A 27,696-nucleotide genomic window follows, 5' to 3' on the forward strand; every position below is an offset into this window, starting at 1 on the left:
AAACTGTGATTGATAAATATATATAATTTAACTATTTTCTTTTTGAATTTTAATGTATTAATTAAATATATTGTAAAAAAAAATATTTAAGAACATAAAGTTTCTTCATAGTCAAGGTATTTAATAGTAAAACTAAATTTCGTTACATGTATTATTATACATTTTCCGAGTTCGCTATATACATATTTTTATAAACTCTAATCCATTTAATGTATCTAATTTGTCCCGAATCCTAGCAACTGCAAACTTGAGGGTTAAACTAGTAAGAAATTATATAATAAACTTTTAAAATTACTTACTTAAAATAAAATAAAACACTTTTTTAAAGGTCTTGTAGAATTTCTTAATCGAAACGCCCAAGTCTTTACTAATAATGCAATTTTACTAAGTAGAAGTTATATTTTTCAATATCAACTTAAGAAATTCAATAATCAGTTTAATGTTATGATGCATTTAAGCTGCATAATGGATGTTAAAAAGAATATTTATATACTTAAATACTGTTTGATATTTATACATACCTTACTAACTATAAATAAATAATATAACATAAATTATATAATAAAATAATAAAATATAAATAAATAAAACCAGAGATTGACAGTTGTAAGATACTAAATTTACTACTATTAAATTAAACGATAAGAGAAGTATAGTAGGTATTTTCTTATATACTCATTATAATATAATTAAACCTGTCTTGAAAAATAAATATAAAATATTGTGCAAGTTTTATTCAAACTTCTTTATATAAATTAATTTTAATTGCAGGTACCTAGGTACATAAATTATTCGTATTAAATTAAGCTATAGTCAGAATACTACCGCAAAGCAGTTGCGCTAAATATAAAGTGCCTCGATATTAAATTGACCAAAAAGACGTTTTGCGTTTTTTGAGGACATTTCCAAACTAAAATAAAGTAAAAACATACAATATAGAAACACTCGCGCGAACACATAACAATAACCCCAGATTAGATTGAACAGATCTCAGTTTCGACTTCAAACATTTCACTCTACTCTCCAACTGTCCGACAGTTCTATTATTACAATTCGTTTATTTTTTTTCCCGTACAAATTTTAATACAATCGTGTGCCGTTTTACGAGAACGAATTCTCGTTTCGACTTTTACGTACCTACGTGTAACACTAGAAAAAAATACAAATAAGTGGAAAACAAACAACACAAGTACTGCCGGTTGATACTTCTCGTTTCTATCCTTTTCTATACGGTCTGTATATATAGGTAGTATCACACTAGGGAACCATACGGTACAAGCATATATATATATATATATATAATATATTGTATATATAAGATATAACACATGTAAGTGAATATTTGGTAGTGCATATGAAAAATTGTACGGACCATAAAAAGCAAACACCCATATTACATATAATATGTGTATATATTTACACATCAAAACTTTACTACAGGTAGGTCGAATTACCGATACATTTTTATTCACTTCAGAGCAGGTAAGAAAAGACAAAATATAAAAAAAAAACAAAAAAATGGAATAAAAGACGAATAAATGTCTGACGACGGCAATAAAACAAACGATTTGAAATATTCGTTGCACGCTCAAACGTTTCCTTCAGTTAAAAATGACAGAATTATACTTCAAACTCGTGTAAACTGATTCACAAGGGATGAAAAAAAAATGAATAATCAGTCTTGTGACAGGTTGCTTCGTTCCTTCAGACATTATTATATAAACGTTTCGGTCGGAGGCAAGGCAAAAGGCAAAAGGCAAAAGGAGCAGAAAACGAGGAAAAATCGTAGGGCGATTAAGAGTTTTATCTTTGGCGCGGCAAAGGTCGCAACGATGATAAATCGCAAGACGTAGCGGCGGCACCTTTTGTCCTAACGGTAATCCTCCTGCCACCACCGACATAGAAACGGCCGGTGGTATAGCGGGACTACACCCCCGAAGGCGCTTTCTCTCCCAACACGGCGGCAAAGGGGCACTGTTGTAAATATTAATAAAGCTGGACCCCTTCTTCCTTCATCCCTTACGAAACACTACGGAGTAGGTGTTAAATCCCGCGTTCGGGACACGCCCTTTAATGCCACGGAGAATGTACACCCCGGCAAGAAGAACAACACGCCCGGCCAACAACAACAAAACGTTAATAGCTTTCTTGTGGTTGCAGTGGTAGAGACCCTTCTCTCCTCTCCTTCTATTGGACTCATGATTATGATGATGATGATAGTGATGATAATGATAATGATAAATATGATGGAAAAAAAGAACAGGGTAAAGAAAAGACCACCTCAAACAATAACATGGATCGCATAAACAATAGCTCAGGTAATACATATATTATAAGATTATAATGTGTAATATATTGAAAAAGTAAAAAAATATAGTTGACGTAAAAATAAAAACGTTCACTAAAAATAATAAATACTTTAAGTACCTATAATTACGAATTTAAAATAATTATCATAAACAAAATGTGGAATTATTCAAAAACTTCAACGTTTTAAAGTATATTCATTTTCTAATCTTTGATATTATTTAAGAAAGTAATAATTTACTTACCTATATTTAGTTATATCATATAACAAGCGTGAAGTGGTAATTAAAACCATGGTTTTAGACATGTTTCAGAAAACTATTGCTGCAAAAAACATATCAGTTTTCAACTCCTCGTCAATTAATTAGGTATTACTATATCATAATTAAGCTAGAAATTTAAACCAAAAACGGCAATAAATAAGATTGAATGCATGCACCGAGTAACATTCAAATATAAGTACACAAGATACACAAGAACCTATAGAAAACCCCTTCAAAATAATGTCTTCATAAAACAACGATAATTATAATAAATAAACTATTTGAAATAACATAATATTTATAAACATTATTTTTTTTCTTATATAAAACATTTAACAATACTTGTTTGAAAAACGAAAATTTTTTTTTAAAAAATAGAACTTATAACTTATAAACGTAAAACAATTATCTTAATAATTATTCATAAATATAAAAAAAAAATAATTTCCAAATTAATAATCATAATTAATTGATTTCGGGTTATTTATTTCGAATATTATTACCTAATATAAATAATTATTAGTTAATATCAGTAAAGAAATTATGTTAAATATTACAATATTACGATTTAAAAAAAAATATGTTTTAATAAAAGATCAATATACTGAGAAAATTTAAGTTTAAAATTATTAGTTCAAAAATAAATGAACAAACTCAACAGCAGTACTAACATCATAAATTAATTTTAAATAAAACATTGAAATACATTGAATTAACTTTCTAGAATATTACAATTTGATTACGTTAGCTGATATAAGTTATTACTGCAGTCATTTTAACTATACTATAATGATGGAGCATGAAAAAATGCAGGAAATGTATATCGATTGATGGACACTAAAACCACTGGGACTTGGTTATTATACATCAGCCATTATAATTAAGTTGCGAGTAGGGGACAAGGCATCGACAACATTTTAGATGAAGAGAAAAGGGGAAGAGAATGCACCGGCATGCAGCTGGGATGACACGAAGGCCAATAATGGGATGTATAATGTTATATATAGGAAGTTTCACATGCATCGCAAAAGGCGGCTTACGGTGGTTGAAACAAAAGCTTGCTACCACTATACACATATGCCTTACTCACTCGGGAATCTACATATAAACCAGCATCAGATTGTGTACATGCAGCAACAGCAGTCGATGTTGAATTTTGACGTAATCCTATTTCGGTATTAACTAAATTGAGTTCAGCAGTGCTCGTCACCCGCCGTCCTTAACCTAAAATCGTTTACCAACCACTTCCTAATCCATGGGAAGAGGAGTACTCCAGGTCGACCTAACACATTCAAGTTATACTGCAATAAAGAATCGAGTAAGAGTTCTTACACACTAGGTTACAGAAGTAGATGTGTCACAAAACTAGTTCATATTTGCTTTACATAATTAGTGACGTTTGATTTAGAAAAAAAAATGTCTAGTGACGAAACGGGAAATAGTAAAAAAAAAAGAGAAAAAAGTTCTTACCATTATAATACATACTTAGTAATCAATATAACTCTTGAATACACTTGAATTTATTATTAAATTTAAAATTGAATTTCATTGTGAGTTTAACTAAAGTGTATTTGGCCTTTTAACTCGTTAATTCTCATAGATAAAAATGTATAGTTAATACATTGACATTACCTTCGAAATAAAATATTAAAGTGATTTAATGATTTTTATTAAGTTTAAAAGAAGACACTAAAAACATTTTTAAAACTTAAATAGTTTAGTTTAAAAATACAAACTGAATACAAATAATAATAATGATCGTTCGCCTTTATTATTATACCTTAGTGTCTTAATATGATTGAAACTTATCGCATAAGGTTGAAAAGGTAGAACAGGTTAGGTAGGATTAGGGAGCAGATTTTATATAACATATTTTATACGTATACTATAATAATATAAGTATATAATATGTATATCCGAATATCTGACATCCCTATATATATATATTTTTTAGAATTAAAATCCATTTTATAGACTTAATAATTTTAAGTTGAAAAATATATTAGTGCTTTTGAATATCAAACTGATATAATTTTAGTATTCATATTCTTTTTTTATTTTATTTATTAAAATAAATTGTATTGTTATAAATCTATTATCGAATTATCACGATAATATATACTGTGATTTAGTATCTATAGTACCTATCTATACGATGCTGAACAGCTGTAAAATCTGAATAAATTAATAAATAATATTTGATTATTTATTTTTATAATTTACAAGCTTAATTAACAAGATTACACGTACATATAAATGCAACACTAATTAATTCACTATTATTATTATTATTTTTAATTATTTAATTTAAAATCTATTTGTGCGTTATGATGAGGCCTAAACCTTTCGAGTTTAATTATTAGCCTCCGATGTTTTTGTTATTTTCTCAAACTCTAACCTCGCGCAAGACTGTCGAAACGTATATATGTCGTGTCTAAAAGTCCGGACACGCACGACCTCACCCTCCAATATCCCCACCCTATCCACTGTTCACTCCACTAGTTCTATTCACCGGGCAACAGTGAACTTTTCAACAGTAACAACAAATTGGGTCGTAACAGTCTCTGTTTTATGATTACATTAGTGAAATACAAGAAGGGTCATAGGAGAGAGGTCAAGAGGAGGGACAGAAGGGAGAGGGATTAATTTAAAATCAGAGTTATTATTATTACTATTATCAAATTGTGTACAATACACAAACGACAACAATATGTAAAAAACAAACACGCGAAAGTAGTTTCGGCGAATATTTCTCTGCTTTCCGAGGACGCACTTAAGGCATTTTTCAAGTATATCTGATTCATTTTTTTTTTTCAAGTTATATATTCCGTCGTATTTTCTATTTAATCTCCGAAGGAAAATCGTATTATTTATTTTTTCCGTAGAGAAAAACAATATAAAGAGAGAAGGCCCTGTCGTCTCTCAAAGGGAAAAAACTCTAGGTTTACCTGCGGTTGATAAGTCGTATATTATTCTCGACCCTGAAGGCGATATATTCCAGAAATTTTAGGTTTATACGGATATACCAGCACGACGGTGAGATGTAGCTTTTTGGTCGGTCAGTCCAATATATTACATAATATAGTATTTATCGGCAAACTTCTTTAGTAGAAAAATGAATAGAAAAATAAACATTGAGTACTGCATATGCAAAACTAGATGAATACTCATTACACAACTTATTAAATAGTAAAAGGATTAGAAATAGTTAAATTTAATAAATACCAAATATTAAGAAAAAAAATACGAAATAATCAGCAGATTATTTTTATTAATAAATACGAATTATAATTTGTTGTAATAATGGCCAAGAAAAAATTAAGTTGGTGATGTACTTATAATTTAAACCCTTAAGTGATCCAGATCGTAATATACATATATGTACATATACAGTGCAGAAAATACTACGTGGCATCAATTAGAATATTTTACAAACACTTTTGAACTCCAATTTTCTATTTTTGACATAGGTTATTAAAAGGTGACAGATTATTCAAATTATATTCTCGCCTTTTTCTATTAATATTTTATTTTATTCATTCACGTTATTCATAATGTATCCAATGTAAGTATTTGAAAGTTATTATTAAAGTTATTTATTACTTGGATATAGACCAAAAATTTAACAAAAACTGATGGTTCATAAAAAAAATCTTCAATTAAAAATAAATCAATATTCTTTATCTTTTATAATTTAAAGTCATATATAGTGATACTAACAATTTTAATTAATAATAATAATTGATAGTTTTCCATTAGTTATTTAAAATTTTTTTTTTTTAATAAGTAATTTAGTTAATATTACAATTTTTAGAAAAAATGATTTATACATAAAATATATAAAGATTAGATCATGGGGCATGCACAAAATTATATTGTATATCAAAGTTAAAATGGAATAAATTATTAATTAAATTTCAGAATAACTCAATAACTGAACAATGTATAACATGAATATAATATGATACATAATTATACTCAAAACAATGTTTATAATATAGGTTAATACATCGACAAAAATGTAGAACGCATTGTAACATTCTCATTTTATCCATCAATACGAACCAAGAAATATACGAATATTTGATAATTAGGTACAAGACAACCCCAAATCAATGCTTTACTCCAAAATTAAAAATAAATGTATAATAATATAATATACAAACATCAATATTGAGATTTCGTAATGAGTTATACAAATTCTATTACAAATATGTTATAATATTAATGTTAATAAAAATAAATATATCTAAATTTTCAATTAACTTTAATAAGATGATCAAATTATTTTATGACATTAGGTTCCTGCGTGACGATTTGTACACGGTTTTTTTCTCTCTAGTAGTTTTAAAAAAATCATAGAATATAATAAATTCGTAGTTAATGAATATTGTACAGGTAGTTCGATGCACTTACATTATTATTGGTTTCGACTATATCGCGGTCATAACGAACTCCACACGTTGCCGCATTGTAAAACGATGTCAGCGTTTAAAATATTTCTTTCGCTGTACCAAAACTATGTTAATAAAATAAAAACTTTAATACTACACCTAAGATCTACGTAGGTATCACATATAATATATAAAACGTACCTAGAACCAAATATCAAATCGCGTTTACAACTAAAGAGTAAATATAGAATCGAGGGAAAAAAGTAAAAGGAAGAATTAGCGAATTAATTGACATTAGCCTCGGTTTTGGCTTTTGGTGTGATAAATGAGCGCGTCACCTCCCTAATCGCGCACGCCGCACGTACAGTATCAATCAACCCTCGGGCGTGTAAACTTTATAATAACAGTAAACCGCCAAAAATGAAGGGAATGGGGAAAAAAGCGGCGTCATCTCCACGCAAGTTTTTCTCTCTGTAACCGACCGGGAAAAATTACCGCTAGGTCGTCGCCGCGGTCTTTTAACTTTCTCCCATTAATTTTCATTTTCTTTGCCATTTTTGCACCCGCTCCGCCATTCTTTTCACACCGGGGTCGCATCTGGTCCGTTTTAATGTGATTTGTTGTTATACACCTCTAATGGCCGGTAACTTTTTCCTTGCCCGTCCCGCCACCAACAAAACGAAATTCGCCTGGTCGACTGTTCGGAAGAAAAAAAGTTTCCACACTCTAAAAGTCAACAACATGCGTCCAAAAACGATACCGTCTTCCACTACGTTTACCCGAAAAGAGGTTGGGAAGTCTCTTTAAAAATTATTGAGACTGAAACACATTTAGCAAAAAAATAATGAAAGGTAAGTACCTCATATAGATGTCAATATTTCCGATAAAACAATACAAAAAAAATAAGTATAATGAATGTAGAACTCTTAAAATAATAATAGAAAAAAAAATGAAAGAACCATTATAAAATATTTAAAATAATAAAATGTTTTTGTTATTATTGTTTATTAAGTTTTATAATAAATAAATAGCCCGAGGAGCAAGACAATTACTACTAGATAAACAAATTATTATTTACATACTGATCATTAACTGATAACTACTACTGGCATAGGTATAAAAAGTTAGGTTAGGTATTAAATGATCTCGGCATGACATCATCTTTCTCTCGACTCATCATTACGAAAACTAATTTTAAAACAAATTTTAATTATAAGTACATAATATGTAATAATATCATAATATTATTATGATTTTATATGCAATAAAAATCGGTTTTAAAATAATTAAAACCAATAAGATTCGTATTGTTTGTTCAAATTTATGATTTTGTGTTAATCAATTTTTGCTGGTCATTGATACAGCATGTTTATTGAAATTTAGTTTGATGGTATAGCTAAGCAATCATAATTATTCGAATGTATAAATAATTCAAAAAAAGTTTTCCCACAGGCCGAATGAGAGTTCTCGGATCACTGACCCCCTTAGCGCACGTCAATGATTGCTATTGGGAATACGGCTTAGGTCAATATAATTTACAAACTATTTTTTAGTTAAATTATCCTGATTATTCGCAACACGAAAAATTATGTTAACCTTTATTTAATATGGTATAGTATTATTTGATGTAAAAGTTATATTAACATTTATATGTATTAAAAATAAACCATTTTTAGAGTTTATTACCATGTTTTAATTGATTAATTAATATGGGGAAATTTATGATTTAAACATGCTTAACTATGTGTACTTTAAATTATTCACCTATATCACGAATACACCTATCAGTCAATACATACATTTTTTTTTATAATTTGCCAGGTTTATAAACTTATTTAAATCATTTCACAACTTTCACGTTTTCATGATTGTATAACTCATCAGTTCAATATTTTAACTTTAGATTTTAACTGTACGTACAAAATAGAACCCACCAATCTTATAATAATTATTTTGTGAAGGTATCATGACCAAAATATATGACACTTTTATTATACGTACTTATGTGAATAGAAAATCTAATTACATTAACATACGCATACTAATATAAGAATAATTTAGGTTCTTGTAGTCGTTATTTTAAAATGTATATAGAAGGTATATAAGCTTATGAACTTTACATTGATTTTATGTCGAAAATAATAATATTCTGGTTATAGGTATACTGCACACAGATTATATAATAGTTCATATACCATCATATTATATTACAACTCAATTCTTGGAAGATATCAACATATTATTATAGTATTCTAGTTATAATAATATAAACCGTTATATAGAAACGTGACGACTGACGAACGATCCCTATGGGTTCGTCAGTCAAATTAATGGTTTAAAGATAAATTGGCTGCTATATTATCCGTATTAGTAATACAATAAGTTATTATAGATGTATAGAAATTTATAATTTTTTTTTAATTAGGAGGGTTTTATTTAAGCCCGCTCAACTGAATAACATTACGAGCATATTATTATGTACGTTGGCGATCCTTGCACTTAGAATCCAACGCATCACCCGTTTTCCCGTTTTCCTAGAATTGGGAGCCGAGTGTGACCCATTACTAATAACCTTAACAGTCAATAAAGCATAATATTCACATTTCATAAGTTCCTCAAACATTTCTACGCATTTATTATTTAGAATTTACTGTTAGAATAGTCGCACATAATAATTAAGGCTGTATAATATTATAATACGCAGATAAGTGAGGAGACGCGATTCACATCACCTAATGAAATAATTTATAAACATTCTTAGCTTTAGAGGTATGCGTACAATTTGTTTTTTTTCATTTCAAAATATCGGTTATGTAAATTACACATAATTATACAATTATTTTAACAGTAAACCCTGTTTATTCTACGAAGGTTCATTAATGTATACATTGGTATTTTCGTGTTTTTTTTAATGCGTTTTTCTGGAACTTTTGCAAATTAAACTGGTCGTGTTCAGTACACGTAGTTTTATTAAAAATCTACTTTTTTAAAACCTATTATTCCCCTGACCACCCCACAATTACCCGTTCATCACTAAATTCTTACAATAGATACTTCAACATTGCAAAATTATTATAAACCAAAATAAAATATGATTTTTATTTTAATATAGAAAAAGGTATTACAAGCTCAGTGTTTCTATATATAAATACATACAGTGCACCCAGTATTGTCGTGCTCATCGTGTAAGGCCCCAAGCGGATTATCCAATGAAAATTGTACAACCGCGATTAATATTTTGTCCAATATTAATTATTTATCATTCAGTGAAACATTTGATGATGCACTCCTTATGACTACAATCGTTATGTTAAATACACGTGCATATTTATTACAGTACGTAATTTAATATATAAGTAGCTGGATTGTCAATCGGTTTTTATGAATATCAATATGTTATAATACAAATTCCAATGATTTCAGATAATTAACAACTGTTTAAAATGACAAATATCAATAGGAAATTAAACTGCATAATATAATATTGATATAATATAGGTATAACTAGGCAGTATATAAATAAATCGATCAAACCTATTTCAATACAGTTTCTCATACGTAAATAATACAGTGTACTTCAACTGCGTTGCCAAAACGTGTAACATAAATTATTGTCTATATTATTGTTACTGAAATAAAATTATTTAAAATAATATACAATAAAATAAAGAATAAGAATGATCTTTGCGCGCCATTTTTCTGGTATCAGCGGAAAATCTTGATTTATTTAATCTTGATAAAAATATCCCCATTTAATATTATAATACTATTACAACGGGACGGTCGACTATATCAATTTGACAAGAAACATGTTAATTAATATAGTATAGGTCGGTTCCGTAGTAACAACAATAATAATAATAATATTATTATGATATTGCGAACAGTAGAGATACGCGCGAAATAGTGTTTGGACATACAACGATCCCCTCGGGCATTTGCGAGACATTTAATGTTGGAAATAGGTGACGGAAGCGTACCTCCGCCGCCGTACCACCGGAGGATAAGGATTGTATAATATATAACTATGAATTTATGATTATAAAGCAATCGGCTGCAGAGAGGACCTGCCGGCAACTTTTGAGTGGTTCGCGAGTACGGAACGGACCCCGAAAGCGTTAATAATGAATTTATACAAACCGTGATAGATAAACCCTGCAGTTAGATCGCGGAATCGAACATTTTATTGACGTCGCTGTCTTTGGCTGTTCGGCGTGCAAAATTCAATTAAACGCCTGGACGGGTCTTAAAGGACGTTCCGCGACGGAACGCAGACGACCGGAGTGGTATCGGCGTGTAGAAGGAGCTAGCTATTGCTATATATATATATATATATAGGGTAGAGTGGCTGCGGCTTGAGGGGTGTGTGGCGTGCGCGTTTCCGATTGTCACCGCCGCCGTGTGTAGGTGTGGGCAAACACAACACAAATAATGTTCCGTCGCCCCGACAAACCCCGATGACGAATCATTTAAGCTGGTTGGTACGGGGAGAGGTAGAAGGGAGGCAAGAGGTATAGTTGATATTATCAAGCGTACCAAAAACGAGAATGAAAAGAAACGAAATCATACGCATTCCGTACAGAAGAACATTGCCGTTGACGTTACGCGAGATAATAAATAAATACACGACGCCGCCGCCGCCGTTGGGTGTAGGGAATGCGTTTTTTGACGCAGAAATAGTGCGCTTCCGACAAATCGAGTAAAAGGGAATTTTATATTATTGTAAACTTCTACATGATTAACTTCGAATAGGAAATGTGTTCGCAAGCACGGTAGCTCTGGCGCGGACGGGACGAGAGAGTAGTAGACGACTCCAGTTTCACGCCAGAAACGGCGTACGAATAACCGTAGTCTAATGGGAGGGTGTTGGGGGGGGGGGGGCGGTTGAGCGAACAAACACTTGGCAAACCCTCTGCGAAATGAAAGTTAGGAGAGAAGTAAAGGAATAACAAACACAGTGGTTGATGGCCGGAGGGTGAAGAAACATTATTTCTTTTCCATGCGCCGCGCCGCCCGCAGACGGACTGACAGACGGGCGGCCGAGGTTTTCAAATACGCACGGTTACTGAGTTTGGTCGGCCGCAATGTATCGTGTCGTCATAGATAATAAAGATATGGATAGGCCACGGCTATGTTAAATATATTTGAGACCGCGTTCCCGGAGGGGAAGGCAATTGAGGCTCCTTTATCCATAGCCGTGATTGATAGTCGATACTCGATATAGGTATACTTTATTTGGCCTAAATTGTTCCCCTCGAAGACCGCTGATTAGACCATTATGTCCTATTCATATTTTTATTATCTATGCGTGTCGTACGCACAATATTATCCAGTGGCATAATTATTGGTGGGTTAGAGACATTTAGAGTGAAGGAAAATTTCCTTTCAGGAACTTAATTTTTTTTTTTTTTGCTAGGTACCTACCAGTATACCAGTGTACCAGTATACCAGTATACTAGTGATATATACGACAATATTTTAATTACGTAGTAACCTACAACACTGCATAATATAATGTTCTTTTCTCTAAGAAAAAAAAAGAAAGTTATCATGCTTATTTTTATTTAAATATAGTACAATCCTAAATACGTTGATCGTCAATTTATATAAATTTTGTTGGTAGTTTAGTATTCGTTAAGACTATACCTACCCTATATTATTGATGCAAATTAATATAAATAAAAATAACAAATATTTTTAATGTAATCTGAAAGCTCCCCCCCCCATTTTGAATACTGAAGAGGACCGTCTTGATAAATTAATTGTTTGGAAATGTAGATTAATATTTTTTTTTCTCTTATCCAATGCCTATATACAAGCGTTTGTGTTACCGACTTCGCTTAATATTTTGATCAACAAAACCAAACTATGTAACTACTCGTATTAGTGAATAGATACTTTTACTCACCATCGTACACTTCTAGCTTGGCGTTTGCGCTGACTGCGTCGCCCACGCCGTTCTCGGCGAAACACTCGTAGACCGCGTTGTCCCGGGGCGCCCGGGTCGGCTCAATGCGCAACACCGAGCCAGTTTCGCTGTCGCCAACCACCTTGTCAACGATCTCGTACCTGCTCAGCGATTTGTCGACACCTTTTTCAAGTTCTTCCGCCAGTAGATGGTCGGCCGAGGGTCACCGCGCGCGCCACAGTAGAAAGACGCCACGCCGTTGCTCTTCGCCTGCTGCGGTCTCGGCTTCACTGTCAGCGACGGAGGCTCTGCGGACACGGAAAAGAAAAGGGATGAATAAAATAAATTAACAACTTTACAGGCGCGATGAATAAAAAATATTTTCTGTTCGACGCACGAGATGATGCCGATTCAAATTTCCAAACTCGCGGTGGTTTCCTCGTATGACTATTATGCGTAAACATACGATTTTTTGGTAGTTACTAGAATTACATATTTTTTATGTTCGCTGCACCTTGTGATATATAATATTATTATTATGCACAACCAATGCCATATCAAGCGGATTTTATCACAGACCAAATTTGATTTTGCTTTTATACTTGTATATTTGGATGGTTAAGGCATATTTTGCATATTTCATATTATATTTACTAATTGGCAATTCATTAAATTATTTAATAAGTTAAATATCAAAGTTAAATTATGAATTATTTTATTCTCTAATTATGAATTATTAATCATTTACGATATAACACTACATTGATACTTAAACAATTTTGACGAGTAAAAATTTCAAATATTTTATAAAAATGTTATCCCGGTATGTTTGTTACACTGTTCTTATATTTTAATTTATTTTAATAACTGATTATATTAGTATATAAGTATTTCAATATTCATCTATAAGTACTTACTTTGTTAAAATACTAAAAATGATAAAAAAAATATAAATGTAAAATACTTAAAGTTATCTAGTAACTTTATTATTTAATTTTATAATAAAACCTGATTTTAAATAAAGACAATAGATTTTAAATGTTTTTTTTTTTTGGTTTATTAGCTTTTAGTATATAACTATGATAGCTCATTTTAAATGTTGATTGTTAATAATGTAGATTTATTATAATAAAATTGGTGTATTATTCATTTTTAACTTGCATACTTACGAAATTCTCAAATTATTTAAAAAAAAATTATTAATGCATTTACTCCAGTCTCTACTTAAAGATATGCATTTACTATAGGCCACCTGTACGCGTTATATACCTATGGGTTTGGTTAGGTTGTCGCGTGCAATTACAAACGTTTGTCTTTCTGTCACGAATGTCGGCAAAAATGTAATTCCGATTTAATGCGTTTTATAGTATTCGGTTGCCTTCACAAATACGTTGCTGTATAATACTTCCTTGATTACTCTCGTGACACGATCTACGTTTATTGAATTAAGAAATATACCAAAAAGTGAATTACATAATAATGGTTTAAATCAATAAAAATAGTTATTTACATTTCGAATAAACATATTAATATCTGTGTCAAGACGATTTACTGTTTTAATACGATGCAACTCATCTCTCCCCTCCAATGTCTTTAAATTATTTGTTGTTCATTAAAGCAGGTATAATAACTTTAACTCTATATATTATCAAATAATGTGAACATAGTTTTCTGTAATTTTAAAAATACGAGGATTATGTGTTTATATGCTTGGAGATTTACTTTGTCAAACATTTGACGGACAAAACTTATTGGATATATGTAATTCGACCAAATAATACGTTTTTACATTTTTTTTTTTTTATAAATATACCTACTGCGTTTATATGAAATATGGCTGAAAACGTTGGTAATTTCAAACGATGAATTCTAAATATAAAAATATAAAAGCCACAGGAAATATATACATACCACAAAGACCTAAATTAAATAATTGTAATACAATGAAAACTATTTTGAACAAGTTTTAACAAGACTTAGCCGGGATATTCTAAAACTATATTCTAACGAACCTTTGAGATTCAAAAACTTTTCATGTTGTCCCTCATTTACTGAAATCCGTGAAAGCCGTACGTATGATAATCTTTACCGTAACGGCATAACAAATTTGGATTCATATTAAACCATTTTACGTGACATAGGGCATCTAAGCTATATAATAACTCCCTTTTTTTCTTTTTTAATCCAAGTCATTTTTAAAACAATGAAGCCTTCCATGGTCTAACAGTGTTTTAAAAATGCACCCCCCAAAAAAAGGACCTACCACGGAATGACATTTTGGACATTCAAGGCATCTGCGAGATAGTTTAAACATTCATCCTCCGTATTTTTTCAACTTGCTCGTCCTTAGCAGAAGTACGTATATAGTATAGTATATATATCATATAGTTATACCGTCGTGATATTGTTACTATTATTATTATTATTATTAATATTATTACTGTATCCCTGGTTACAAAAAGTTCGAATTTTTGATACTTCTCTAAACAAACTTCTTTGGGTCACTTAAGCTATATATCTTTGGCTGACATACACGAAACAGCATAAATTCGTTAGATAACTTTTTTTTCTCTTTTTAACCTTTGGATTATTCATAGTAGTTTTTTTTACTAAAACAGTAGAAATGAATTCAAGACTTTTGACTTGATACTTTTTTTCTATCTCAGTGCGACATGAATATTTATGTTTGAAATATTTCACGTTTTCTTCCTTGTGTTGACAAATAACAAAGGTTATTTATTGCAGTGTAATATACTTACGTGTCAAGTATTGGATAAATGGAAATGCGGAGAAGTTGGCGCCTGTAAACATTAGGAATACCACGTGCAATATCCCCGAACCAACAGAAACCGAAAAATTATCCGACCCAGGCTTAGATGCTTTACATTTTTAATACCTTAAGTGTTTACAAGAACCTAGGGACCTTTAAGGACAGCATGTTTGGCAAAAGAAGCTTTTAAATGTGCTTTGTTAAGGTAAAGAGCCCAAAGTACTTTTTTCAATAAAGTATAAACTATATTACGTGGTTTATAACGTTTGTCTTATTCAACGAAAAAGATAGGGTTATATTTTTCCGGTCCTCCGACGAGCAGAAAAAAGGTGCCTAATTTAAATTGCAAAAATAATTCCCAGATTCGGCAAGTGTATTCTTTATACAGCAGTCTTATTACACTAGGATCCCATGTCTGTTTTCCGACCGCTTGACATCAATCAAAATCCTATTGTCTGTCCCTTTATAAATATTTATACCAACGGTGAAACGGTTATTTTTCACTTTTTCATGAATAAATATATAATTAAAAAAAAAAAAAAAACCCCGAGACGTGTCAGAATTAATTAAAAATAAGAAGTTTCAGTAAAGCAGCGGCAAAATTAATAGTTGTTCGGTGTAATAAAGAAACGTAAAGAGAGATGCAAGCAATCTATCGGAGTCCTGGGACAATATTTCCCGCACTTGATCGTGTTGTTAAAAATAATAAAGTAAATAAATAATAATAAAATGAAAAGTTGGAACGTAGTTTTGGTAAACCTATCAGTTGCAGGTACATTATAATATTCCTATCGATTTAATACCTACAACACTTAAAAACAAAACAGTGATTATGTATATAAAAAAAACATTATGAGAAAGTATACAGACGATAGCCCAACAATATATTGACATTTCATAATACTTTTAGGCGTGTTTTCAACAATGAAAACATAAACGTTTTATCGATTTTGTACACACAAACATCATCTAAATTATTTTAAATGCATAACTCCAGTACAGGGTTTGCTATAAAATGCATGGGTACACAAATAAATGTATAACATAATATATTCTTAATAACTAAATAAATGAATATAAGCTACTTATATTACTTTTGCATATCTAACGACACATATTCGAGTTTAAATTTTAGTTCACGTTATATGTTTAAAAATGAATGTCAAGTCATCCTCATAGTACCTATACCAAATGATAATAGATATGCATTGATTAATATTCAGAGGGTTTAGGTATAAAAACCCCTATACGGTTTAATATAGTCTATTCTGTTATAAAAATAATGTAGATTGTTTTTCTAGAATAATAGCGCATAATATTTTGAAAGTGGTTCGTTATTTTATTATATATACGATTGCGAAACAAGTCCAAAAACGGCTAGGTACTACTATATAATATGAACCCGACGCAACTGAGATTCAAAAAGATATCTGCTGGCATGCGACATTTGATACCAACCAAAACGGCGTGGACGATATAAACCCTAAATAGATCAAAAGAACAAACATATAAAACATGTGCGGGCAATGATTAAAAACCAAACAAGGGATTTCCTTTGGAAATTCGACCATTGAGGTGTGTTGTACGACGGTATATCACGTGGAAGGAGGGGACTTGGATATTGGTCCCATGAATATTCTATCGACTTTATTCAAGAAACCTTTTGCTGATTTTTGATATACCAGTGAGAATTATTTATTTAATATTCTTATATAGACGGCGGACGGTGGTACCAAACTTTACGTATAGGAAAGTAAACCCGTCTATTCAATTATTAATGTGTCATTCCATCCGAGGGCACTACTGTAATTTTCTCTTATTCGATCTCGGTAACAAGCAACAAATTGAAGACCGCCGCTACAGTGTAAAGAATTTTTTTTTGTACATACCCTTCGTTATTTACGTCTTATAAAGGTCTGGGTTTGTTAAAGAGTACACCGAATGCCATTATTATCTCTAGTTTAAAGTTCTTACGTAAAAAAATAAAAACATGTTTATTGTAATGCCAATGTTTAATAGAAAACATTTTAAAAGAGATTTTTAAATGATGTTGTGTTTATTTTGCATTCTTGAAAGGAAATAGAAACTCTCAGGTAATTCTCACAAATTCCAGTAATTAAATTATTGACATTTTCTCATCACTCAAATCGATAGCCTATCGTCGAGATTAACATCGACATCTTTTAGAACACACGCGCGCACCTGTTGATCGACCGAGTTATGTTCGGAATGATCGTCTGAGGTCGTTAAAATTGAATACAAACATCACTGCAAATATTTGGCGAATTCGCAAAAGATGGGCAGCATGGATGTACGCATTATGATGGTATCTTAAAGTAGAGATTAATATAGCCAAGGGGCCCATATAATAATCTTCAAAACACAATTCATAAACCGTTAAAGTTTATTCATACTTTATTTTAAAAGTATGTTTGTTCGGATGGTTTTACGTATATGTGCGGATAATAAGTCAATTAATAAGATATTAAATAAGATAACGGTAATGAACTGCAATTAATTATAGTGTAAATGCAATTCTGCGATAACTTTATGGACATTTAAATAAATATATTTATGTGAAAATAATTGATTGCATTATTCGACTTTGAAAGTATAGTTATATATTATTATATAATATGGATACGGTTATAAATTTAAGATAATTATATAATTGGTACCTAAATTTAATAAAAATGTCAAAAAAATTATTAAATAACATTTCAAATTTTCTGTATTTAATAAAATTAATTAGGGAACAAATTATCATGAAAGAGAAATGAACCCAATTCAGGATAATTAAGGTTGGTGTAAATAAATATTAAACACTTTTTAATAATTTTGGTAGGTACATATAAGATTTTCTGAAACCAATAATTATATAGGACATAGATAATCATGAAAAAATGAAGGGAAGGCACAATTCAGAAAGTTCCAAAATAGATGTAATTTTTTTTACGTTTTATTCAATCCTTGTCATATAGACAACTAAAGAATAACTCTTTTAAGCTATCATTTTTATTTTAAATCTTTTGATATTAGAAAAATTATAATTGATAACCTGGCGATTATTAGAGGATTAAAATGAAATTGATTGATGATACCGGACCGAATAATGAAGTATTAAAAATAACCACTCGTATTTAAACTATTTTTTTGCCCGAATTTAATTTTAACGAAAGTTAATTTAATTGGAATTTTTAAACCTGTCTCATTTTGCTTTTGTATTTTCACCACGATCAAAAAAATATATATAAACTAAAAAAAAGACCTCTGTCCAAATCGGAAATCAGACTGACGGCCGTTGGGAACAGTAAAATAATATGACTCACTGGGGTAAAACTAGACAAATTCGAAATAATTAATAACTGTATTTTTTTTCTCTCACGTGCAACTGTTCCCCTAAAATATTCTTTATTCCGTACACATTGATAACGAACATGTTACTTGTCAACCATTTGACAGGTAAAATCATAATTGTTTTATTATCCTAATTCGATGTGAATAAGTGAATGTCAATTTAGCGAAGAGCAACGAATGCCCCATTATTTTTTTACAATTATTGTCATGCGATAAGTGTTAACCCTTTTAATTTCCATATTCAATTAGGTATAGTTTAAATAAATACAAGGAAATACCAAGAAAGAAAAAACTGAAGAACCTCTACATGTATTGATGTCTGATATCTGATATATTGTGTTAATGTATAATAAAGAAAATTAACAAAACAGTGAAATATATATGCTTATAAGTTATAAAAATAAAGATAATATATACGAATAAAAATTATTAGTTATAATTTAATAATAGATTGTTTAGATATTTAATCGGTGATTCAAATGTAAAAAGATTATTTCCTAAAACATGGTTAAAAAAGAAAATGAAAAAATGAAAGAAAAGTTTTGTTTCGTGCAGAATAAATGGTTCGAAAGAGTTTTAACTTATAAAAATTATAAAGTTTTTATCCTTGTACAACTAGAAAGCATATAAATTATTAAAACATCACTACACTTTTTGGACGCAAATTTTCAAATATATTTCACTAGAATTTCATTTAAACTCTCTTTAGAAAAAATAATGTAAACAATCATATTTTTAAAACAAAGTATTCAACGTTTGAAAGTTAAACTCAGTGCATTTTGTTGTCCATAAATAATAAAAAAAAAAAGCTGACGACGAATTTAAATTTTGGTCGGTATTTTAATTTCTTCAAATTTAATAAATAATAATAATAATCTAATCATCTAATACTTAATAGTGTTTACAATTTAAATTATTATAGCTGTTAAAGTATTTATTTTTATCTGTTAACTCGGAAAGAAGTATTGCGGACACTTGTCACGCTAAATGTATGTACCTACATAAAAGAATAAACAAAAGAATGGAACAAATACATTTTTGTTATCTCTATCTTCTAGAATTTCCGAAAAAAAAAATGGAAAAAATATGTTTCTAGTCGACAGATTTTCGGCAGGACAGAGTACTTCAATTATCCGAGCTAAAGTCACTCTGTTGCTGTTGCGTCCCACTATATCACGTACACAGTACAACACTCCCACCACTATTTGTCTTCACAACTACAACTATACAACTACCACCAATACTTACTACTACTACTACTGGGCGGGTTTAGTGCGGCACTTAACGTAGTGTCAGCTTGCGAACCACTTTAAAAACGTCCGGTGTAAAACAGCTGTAACCCCCACCTCTAACCTAACCACCCACCATACAACCTCTTCGCTGTTGTTGTTTATCATCGGGGGATCGGCCAACCGACTAATTTGTAACGTGCGGGACCAGAGTTTTTTTTTTTTATTCCCTTTCTTTATACTTCTACTTTTTATTTATATATATATAATATATATACAGAAAAACACATACATTGTGTAAGATTTTCTCGACCGGATGCTGGTAAATTACACAGCTAACGGGTATTTTGCCGCCCCGTCAGCAATACAAAAGCTCCCATAGTCACTTTATCACCTGTAAAAATCTTTAGTGGACTTAACGCGCGCAACACTTTTCTTTAGCACGTGTACTTACATATAAATCCATGTATATATACTATACACAACACCTTCGACAGTACACCTATTAAACCACAATAAAAGATATAATATCATATGTTTTTAACCATTCGAACTGAGGTTGATACTAATAATTACAATTTAAATTACAATATGTGTATTAATATACTAGAAGTAATTAATTTAAATACTTAGTCTAATCACACTTATTTTTCTCGTATTTATTTACGGATGAAATAATTTGATATCGCATCCTCATACAGTATAAAAGAGATATGATTATTAATTTTGGTTAATTTTATAACTACTAGGTATATCAATAAATATAATATAATAAAATTTAATATAATATTATAAATATAATAAGGTATTGATGACTACTTAATTTATATCAATTATAAGTTATGTAAAATATGTTGTTGATCCTCTTTATGAAAATCCAATTAATTATAAGCTAAAATAATCCTTTATTAATTTCATCACTTAATATTAGAATATTTAAGAGCTTCCAACGAAATCTAAAGTATCAATTCTTCGATGATAAAGTGCTAAAAATATAATAATAAAATAATACAATAATAATATCTTTATAGCCAAAAATTATTACGTTTCACTGAATTGCCAAATCTTATTTTTTCTAAATTTAAAGTTATTTTTATTTTTGAAACATTATTATGACAATCTATGTAAGTAATTTTTCAATACGTAATTTATTCACAATTGATTAGAAGTAATGAGAGAAAAGAAAAACTAATAGGTAAAAGGAATTTACGTTATTTAGAGAACCTGGTGATTTGAAATTATTTTAATGTTTAAGTCTCAGCACTAACTCCATTAGAGATGTCTGGGGTTAAAATATCATAATTGTAGAGTTATTTTTTCTGTATACACTATACGCAGTGTACATATAGGTAAGTACTACCCAATAAAAGTTAAATATTACACAAATCAGAGTATGGGTGTTCTATTTTATAAATGCAATTTACAACCTAACCATGAAATACAAAATAAATCAAAAAATATATACCTATCACACGAAAAAAAGCAGAAAAAAAATTTAGGATATATTTCTATTAATATTTATTCGACATTAAGGTTTAGAAAAATATGATTATAATAGCAATACCAAATTGTTGAACTTTAATGTCTATAATAATACTTGAAGTGTACTTTTAAAACATAATTTAACTAAATCAAACCGAGGTTTGTTCCGAAAAAAAATTGAAAACTGGACAAGTTCTCTATAGAAATAACCAATAATTGCGCTAATAGAATATCGTCGTAATATACATATATTAATTGTGTAGGTACACGCTGTGGTATACACAACGGACTCGTTCGTTGCAATCGAACATGCATTTTTCAATTTATAAAAATAGCGAAATAACGCTGAAAGAGCTCGACATCAAGTTGGAGATTAAACGTAGAATCAGCATAGAAAACGAAACAGTGAATAAATACGCATATATTCAACTAAAACAATATTGACCTATGTGAATAATTATTCTAATCGACGTCGGTTTTCGACCCATACAAGCATGCACAAAACTCGGAAGTACGAATCGTAACATATAATAATCATGGTATATATATGATACACAACAATATGGGAAAACCTCAGCGTTCAAATATTATATACAAATTCTGTGGTAAAAACCGTAACTGGTGGGAGGAGAAGGGGTCGAAACCGAAATAGTATAACGATACGATGTGCTTCTCGTACGCAAATCATTACGCAACGGAAAGTTGTGTACAGAAGGAAGAATGTTAACTTCAGAAGCGTATAATATAAATGCACCGCATATATATTTTAATATACAAGCACGCGTCGAAGTCATACATCGATGATATAACATAATTATATGGTTGATTTGGGAACGTGTGGGAAGCTAAAGAAGGTAAAGAAGAGCTGAAACGAGTAGAGAAACAAAAAGAATCGAATTGTTCAACATTACGGGACGAGTGGACGACCAATTATTATTATTGCTCTTCTGCGGCCAGTTACGTCATGGCGGATAACACATCCAAGTCGCGCGAGAACGCTGCGTTATATATAAATTATATATCATATACTCGTCGGGAAACTCGACGATCCTTACAACGGATATAATTGTATCATTATCGTCGTCGCCGTCGTGCCACACGCGTTATTGTTAATTATTTTCACTTTTCCTCATCACAATTTGCGGACACGACGTTTCCCGGTAAATGTCTATATATATAAGCCACGAATTTGCCATGGCAGGAATAATAATAATGATATACCTCGCTAACGACTTTATGGGAAACGAGTTCGCGTACGCGAGTAATCGATATAACGAGCGATTGTGATGTAACATCAACTTCGTTTCCGTTTTGTCACTATATAATATATAATACAATATTATAGTCGACACCGTGCAGTGGATGAAGAAGAGTTCGATATATCCGGCCACGCGTGTTGGTGTGCACGTATCCCCCTTTATTATTATTATATTATTACGGTTTTGACGTCGTGAACGAGGGGACCTCGTGTGTATTGGTGCACGCACGCGCCCGCGATTTACGGGTAAGTGCCTTGCATGTGTGGCGGGGTGAGAGGTTGGTACACTCACGCGAAGGGTGGTCAGGAGGAGGTGTTAGCCGTGATGAGCGGGTGGGTAGGTGGACGGGCGGGTGTGTGTGGAGACCAAACTCATCCGGTGGCTGCAGAGTATATATATGGTATATATGACGATGACGAGGGACTGCGATTGCGGCGGGGCGACGGCTAGGCGGAGTGGGCGGCTCGGCGGCGGCGATGGGAAAACGGAACTTTTCGCGCTCTACGTAACCGAGAAAAACCCAGGGTATTGTTTAATTGAAAACCCGCGTTAACTTTAATTTACTCTGCCTCCTATCATCATCGCCGCTGTACCAGATCGTCGAGTTACTCTTCTCTTCACTTCACTCTTTTTTTTCGCCACCGCCAACCACCTCGCCAGACTACCCCCCCCCCCCCCCCGGGACTCCTTTATATATACGCCACCACCTCATCATTGCGATGGTGAGTATATATATGTAATATATATATACACGTTCAGAATAGGCTTCGTCCCCACACAGAAGCGGACCGGGGTTCTAGTCCAGAAATTAACGCAACTTTCCTACCCCCGGCCGTCCCACCCACTTGTGTACACATCGGTAAACTCCGAAGGGAGAAAAAATACGCGAAAACTTCGTTCTGTAATAAAAGAAAAAGCTACCCTACCATTGCCGAAGCCGATGGGATCTATATATAATATGTACTTCGTACGATCTGAAAGTAATCTATATATATATATAAAGTATATACACACATACACAATGATATATCGAATGGAGTTTCGTTGTTCTACCACAGCGACACTATCACCGTCTGTACTACCACCAACGAAGACGCGAACGTTAATCAAAACACAACGTCGGTAGAGTTTTGGTCTCTGACGTAATGACAACAATCAATGAAGTCTATATATATAAAGATGTAGCAAATAAAAACTACAATTCAACGATAATTGAGCATTTGTTTTGTTAAATAATAAAAAGTATACACTATTAGCGCTCCAGAAAAAGTTCGACAAAACATTTAGTGTACACATAAAATCTTTTTAGAAAAACTCATACTTGCCGTTAAATTTATTTTTAAAAATATAAATTGCGTTTTTAATAAAAAATTATACAATTTATATTAATATCCAACATCAGGCACGATTAATGCAGTATACATCACATTAAATTAGGTACATACAACCGCAGTTTAAACTTAAGTCTACGTAACAATTTTGTTCATAACGAAATAAAATTAATACAATACGATAAGTATATACAAACAATTGGGGATGCTATAATCCACAAGATAAAGTCCGTTTTTAAAACGAACTCAAAACTAAGACTTAGACTTACAAAACTTTTCACGTGTTCTTTTAACTGTTGACATGGAATAGATGTATAACGAAAATCATTATATTACAAGACATTTCAACTAAAATTCTCGTTTTAAATAATATATAATATGCAGGCAGATAGACCATCAACCGAGAACCACTATATTAAAACATTTATATATATTCTAAACCAGTAATAATTGTGGTAGCTAGTAAAATATTATGAGTCAGATTATACAATATACATTTGTTGGTGGTTAAATTTATTTCGAAAGTAACTTATTCGCATATAAATCATAATGTATTGGATTTATACAATAGGTACATAATAATATAATATATTATGTTATGCTTCACAATCAAACAGAATCCTGAAAACACACCGTGGTGTACATTAAAACAGGAAAAAACGCTGGTCAGTTTTATCGAATCGGCCGCGGTCTGGACATATAAGTATATAACACAGTTTAGTTTAAGGTACTACCCTATATGGCTCTATTAACTATCCAGAAATGAAAAAACTTAAAACATAAAAATCATAATACAATACAATAAAATTTGGCAACTAGATCAAGTGTTAATTAGCCTAAGATACATGTTTAGTAAATTTATAAAATAAAAATGTTTTCGTAGGTATATACTCGGTGATTTCTTTCAGAATTTCAGAAATAATTCATTATTTTAAAATATATTTAGATACATATCTGAATACGTATGTTTATTTGATTAAATTATAAAAAGAACATTTTATATGGTTATGGTTTGTTTAATTTTTTACTTTTTTTAATTACTACATTTTTATTTCATATCTAGAAGAAGAATATTTTTAGGTAATTTGAATGTCGATATACAAAAATTATAACTTATAATAGTATTTTAAGTTAAATAAACGAAGAGAGGATAAAAATGTAGATCCAATAATTAGTGCTCGTCAAAACATTAAGTATAGGTACCTATTTAAGGTGTAGTTAATTAACTAATAAGTACCTACTCGATCGAAATTGTATTTAGATATGTGTTGAAATACTCTAAAAAATATTCTGCATCGGAATATCAAACAAAAATTTAGTCATTCATAAAAGTAAAAACTTAAAAACATAATTTTTTTGGACAATTTTATTTTTTAACACTTAATTTTGTAAAAAAATTAATTTCAAAAAAGTTAACATTCTATATTCTGTCCAGCGAAAGAAACCTCCGGTTCTCCGGTTCTGCGCATCCCCCGCGTCGAAACCGGTTCACCAAAAGCAGGGTGTTACGCGGGAAAACCAGTTTTGGTCGGCGCGCGTCGCGTTCTATCGCTGAACAGAACATAGTGTCTTTAATAATTAATGTCCTACGTTTTAAAATCATCCTGTGTATACATTTTGCTATAATCAAATTACTTTCTAAAAAGGCACTTAAATAATCGAATTGATGATTGGAGCAAATAATAAAATTATAAATATAATTTGACATAATATTATATAATATATAACATAAAACAGTACACCTTCCATTTACGTTTTATGTATATAATTCGTTAAATTAAAGTATACAATTATGTAATAATATAATACTATAATACTTTATAATGAAAGGAATTTTGATATGGTACCTACCTATATCTAATTATCATTTATTATGTTTAAAAAAATCTCATCTGCACTTTAACGTAATTGTAATTATTGTTTACTATTATTATTGTATGCATTTCACGGTGCATAATATTATTATATTGTTTCCCTTCTGCGGCAACAACGAACCAATGTTTGTAATGTGTGTACACGCGACCGTCGCGAGTCGTTCATGGATGTGTACACAAGTTGTAACAATCGTGTATATGGACACAGACGAGGCGAATCCTGTAATGACGCGTTGTTTGACTCACGACGAATAATAATTGTTATAATAATTATGATTATTTAGGTTGGACAAGCAGGGACGAATGAAACGACAGAAATTTGTTGTAATGAAATGCGGTTACCCACAAACACACAATTCGGCTGTAAATAAGCATATATAGGTAATTGATATGTCTACAAAATGCGCATGACAAATATTTATATTTTATCAACTACACAATTATTATTTGTTTACCAAGTAAAAAAAAATATATATAAAATATATTTAAATATTTATAATATGTCATATATACCTCCTAGGTATAATTTCTAAAATACATTTTTATATTTAAATTATATATATTTATATTTTTTTTTTAATAATTCTCGATGAATAAATTATAATATAGGCAATACAATTAAAACGAAACGATAAACTAGAAGTAGAACCAAAAATGTCTCATGGCATTCTGAATTATAAAAATCATTTAAATTCATAACTACGATGGTTATTAACAACCATAATATTAAAAGCTTTAATAAGATTTTTAATCGAAAAATGTATAGTATATATAATATAGTTATACCTATGCACAGTGAGAATTATTATTCTACGTATTATTACTATTTTGTCGTTAAGTATTAAAATATTAATAATTGTAAAAATATAACTTCAAAATGCAAAATTTAAAAAAGGGACCAGTCTAAAAGAGAAAAATGTCATACTAATATAATATTACCTTTAATGTTAAAACATTTTGTCATAAGCATGAATGTTGAATTCTCTGCACGTATTGAATCTTTTTTGAATTAAGTTATACGCCGTCTAAATCAATCTCGCAAAATAGTACTATTGTTTATACTGAATATTCAATAGACTCTATATTGAATAGAGGAATAATTCGTTAACAGCGAGATAAATATCAATCGTTAATTAGTAATGTTGGAGTATTATAAATTGTTTATTTTTGATAAATGTTTTCTAAAATTAATAAAGTAATTTAGATCACTAAACGTGATACGGTCGTGATTCAAATTTAAACATATGTACGTCATAACAATTTTAATAAATAAACAAACAAACGGTTATTGTTTACAATGCGTAAAGAAAAATATATTCCATATTAATTCTATCAACGAACGGTTTATAGAAACAAAATGATTTTACCCAAACTTCACATCACGACTATACGATAAATAGCACCCTACTATATACTTTCTTAGTTTCGAATACAGTACAGTTAGTAACCTAACCTTAATACAGTACAGTACAGTACATGTACAGTTTGCAATTTACGATTTCAAAAAATAATACAAGATCAC

At 30.5% G+C, this 27,696-nt stretch overlaps 1 protein-coding gene across 1 annotated transcript in view; it reads right to left on the reverse strand.

The window, feature by feature from the left end:
- LOC132946171 (tyrosine-protein phosphatase Lar-like) overlaps positions 1-27,696 on the reverse strand; it is a 156,203-nt gene that overhangs the window by 75,084 nt on the left and 53,423 nt on the right. Inside the window, 3 exon segments of the mRNA XM_061016031.1 lie at positions 12,873-13,044; positions 13,047-13,180; positions 15,632-15,673. Of these exon segments, the coding sequence (XP_060872014.1) occupies positions 12,873-13,044; positions 13,047-13,180; positions 15,632-15,673 (348 nt within the window).

Source organism: Metopolophium dirhodum, chromosome 6 (assembly GCF_019925205.1).
Source record: "Metopolophium dirhodum isolate CAU chromosome 6, ASM1992520v1, whole genome shotgun sequence".
NCBI lineage: Eukaryota > Metazoa > Arthropoda > Insecta > Hemiptera > Aphididae > Metopolophium > Metopolophium dirhodum.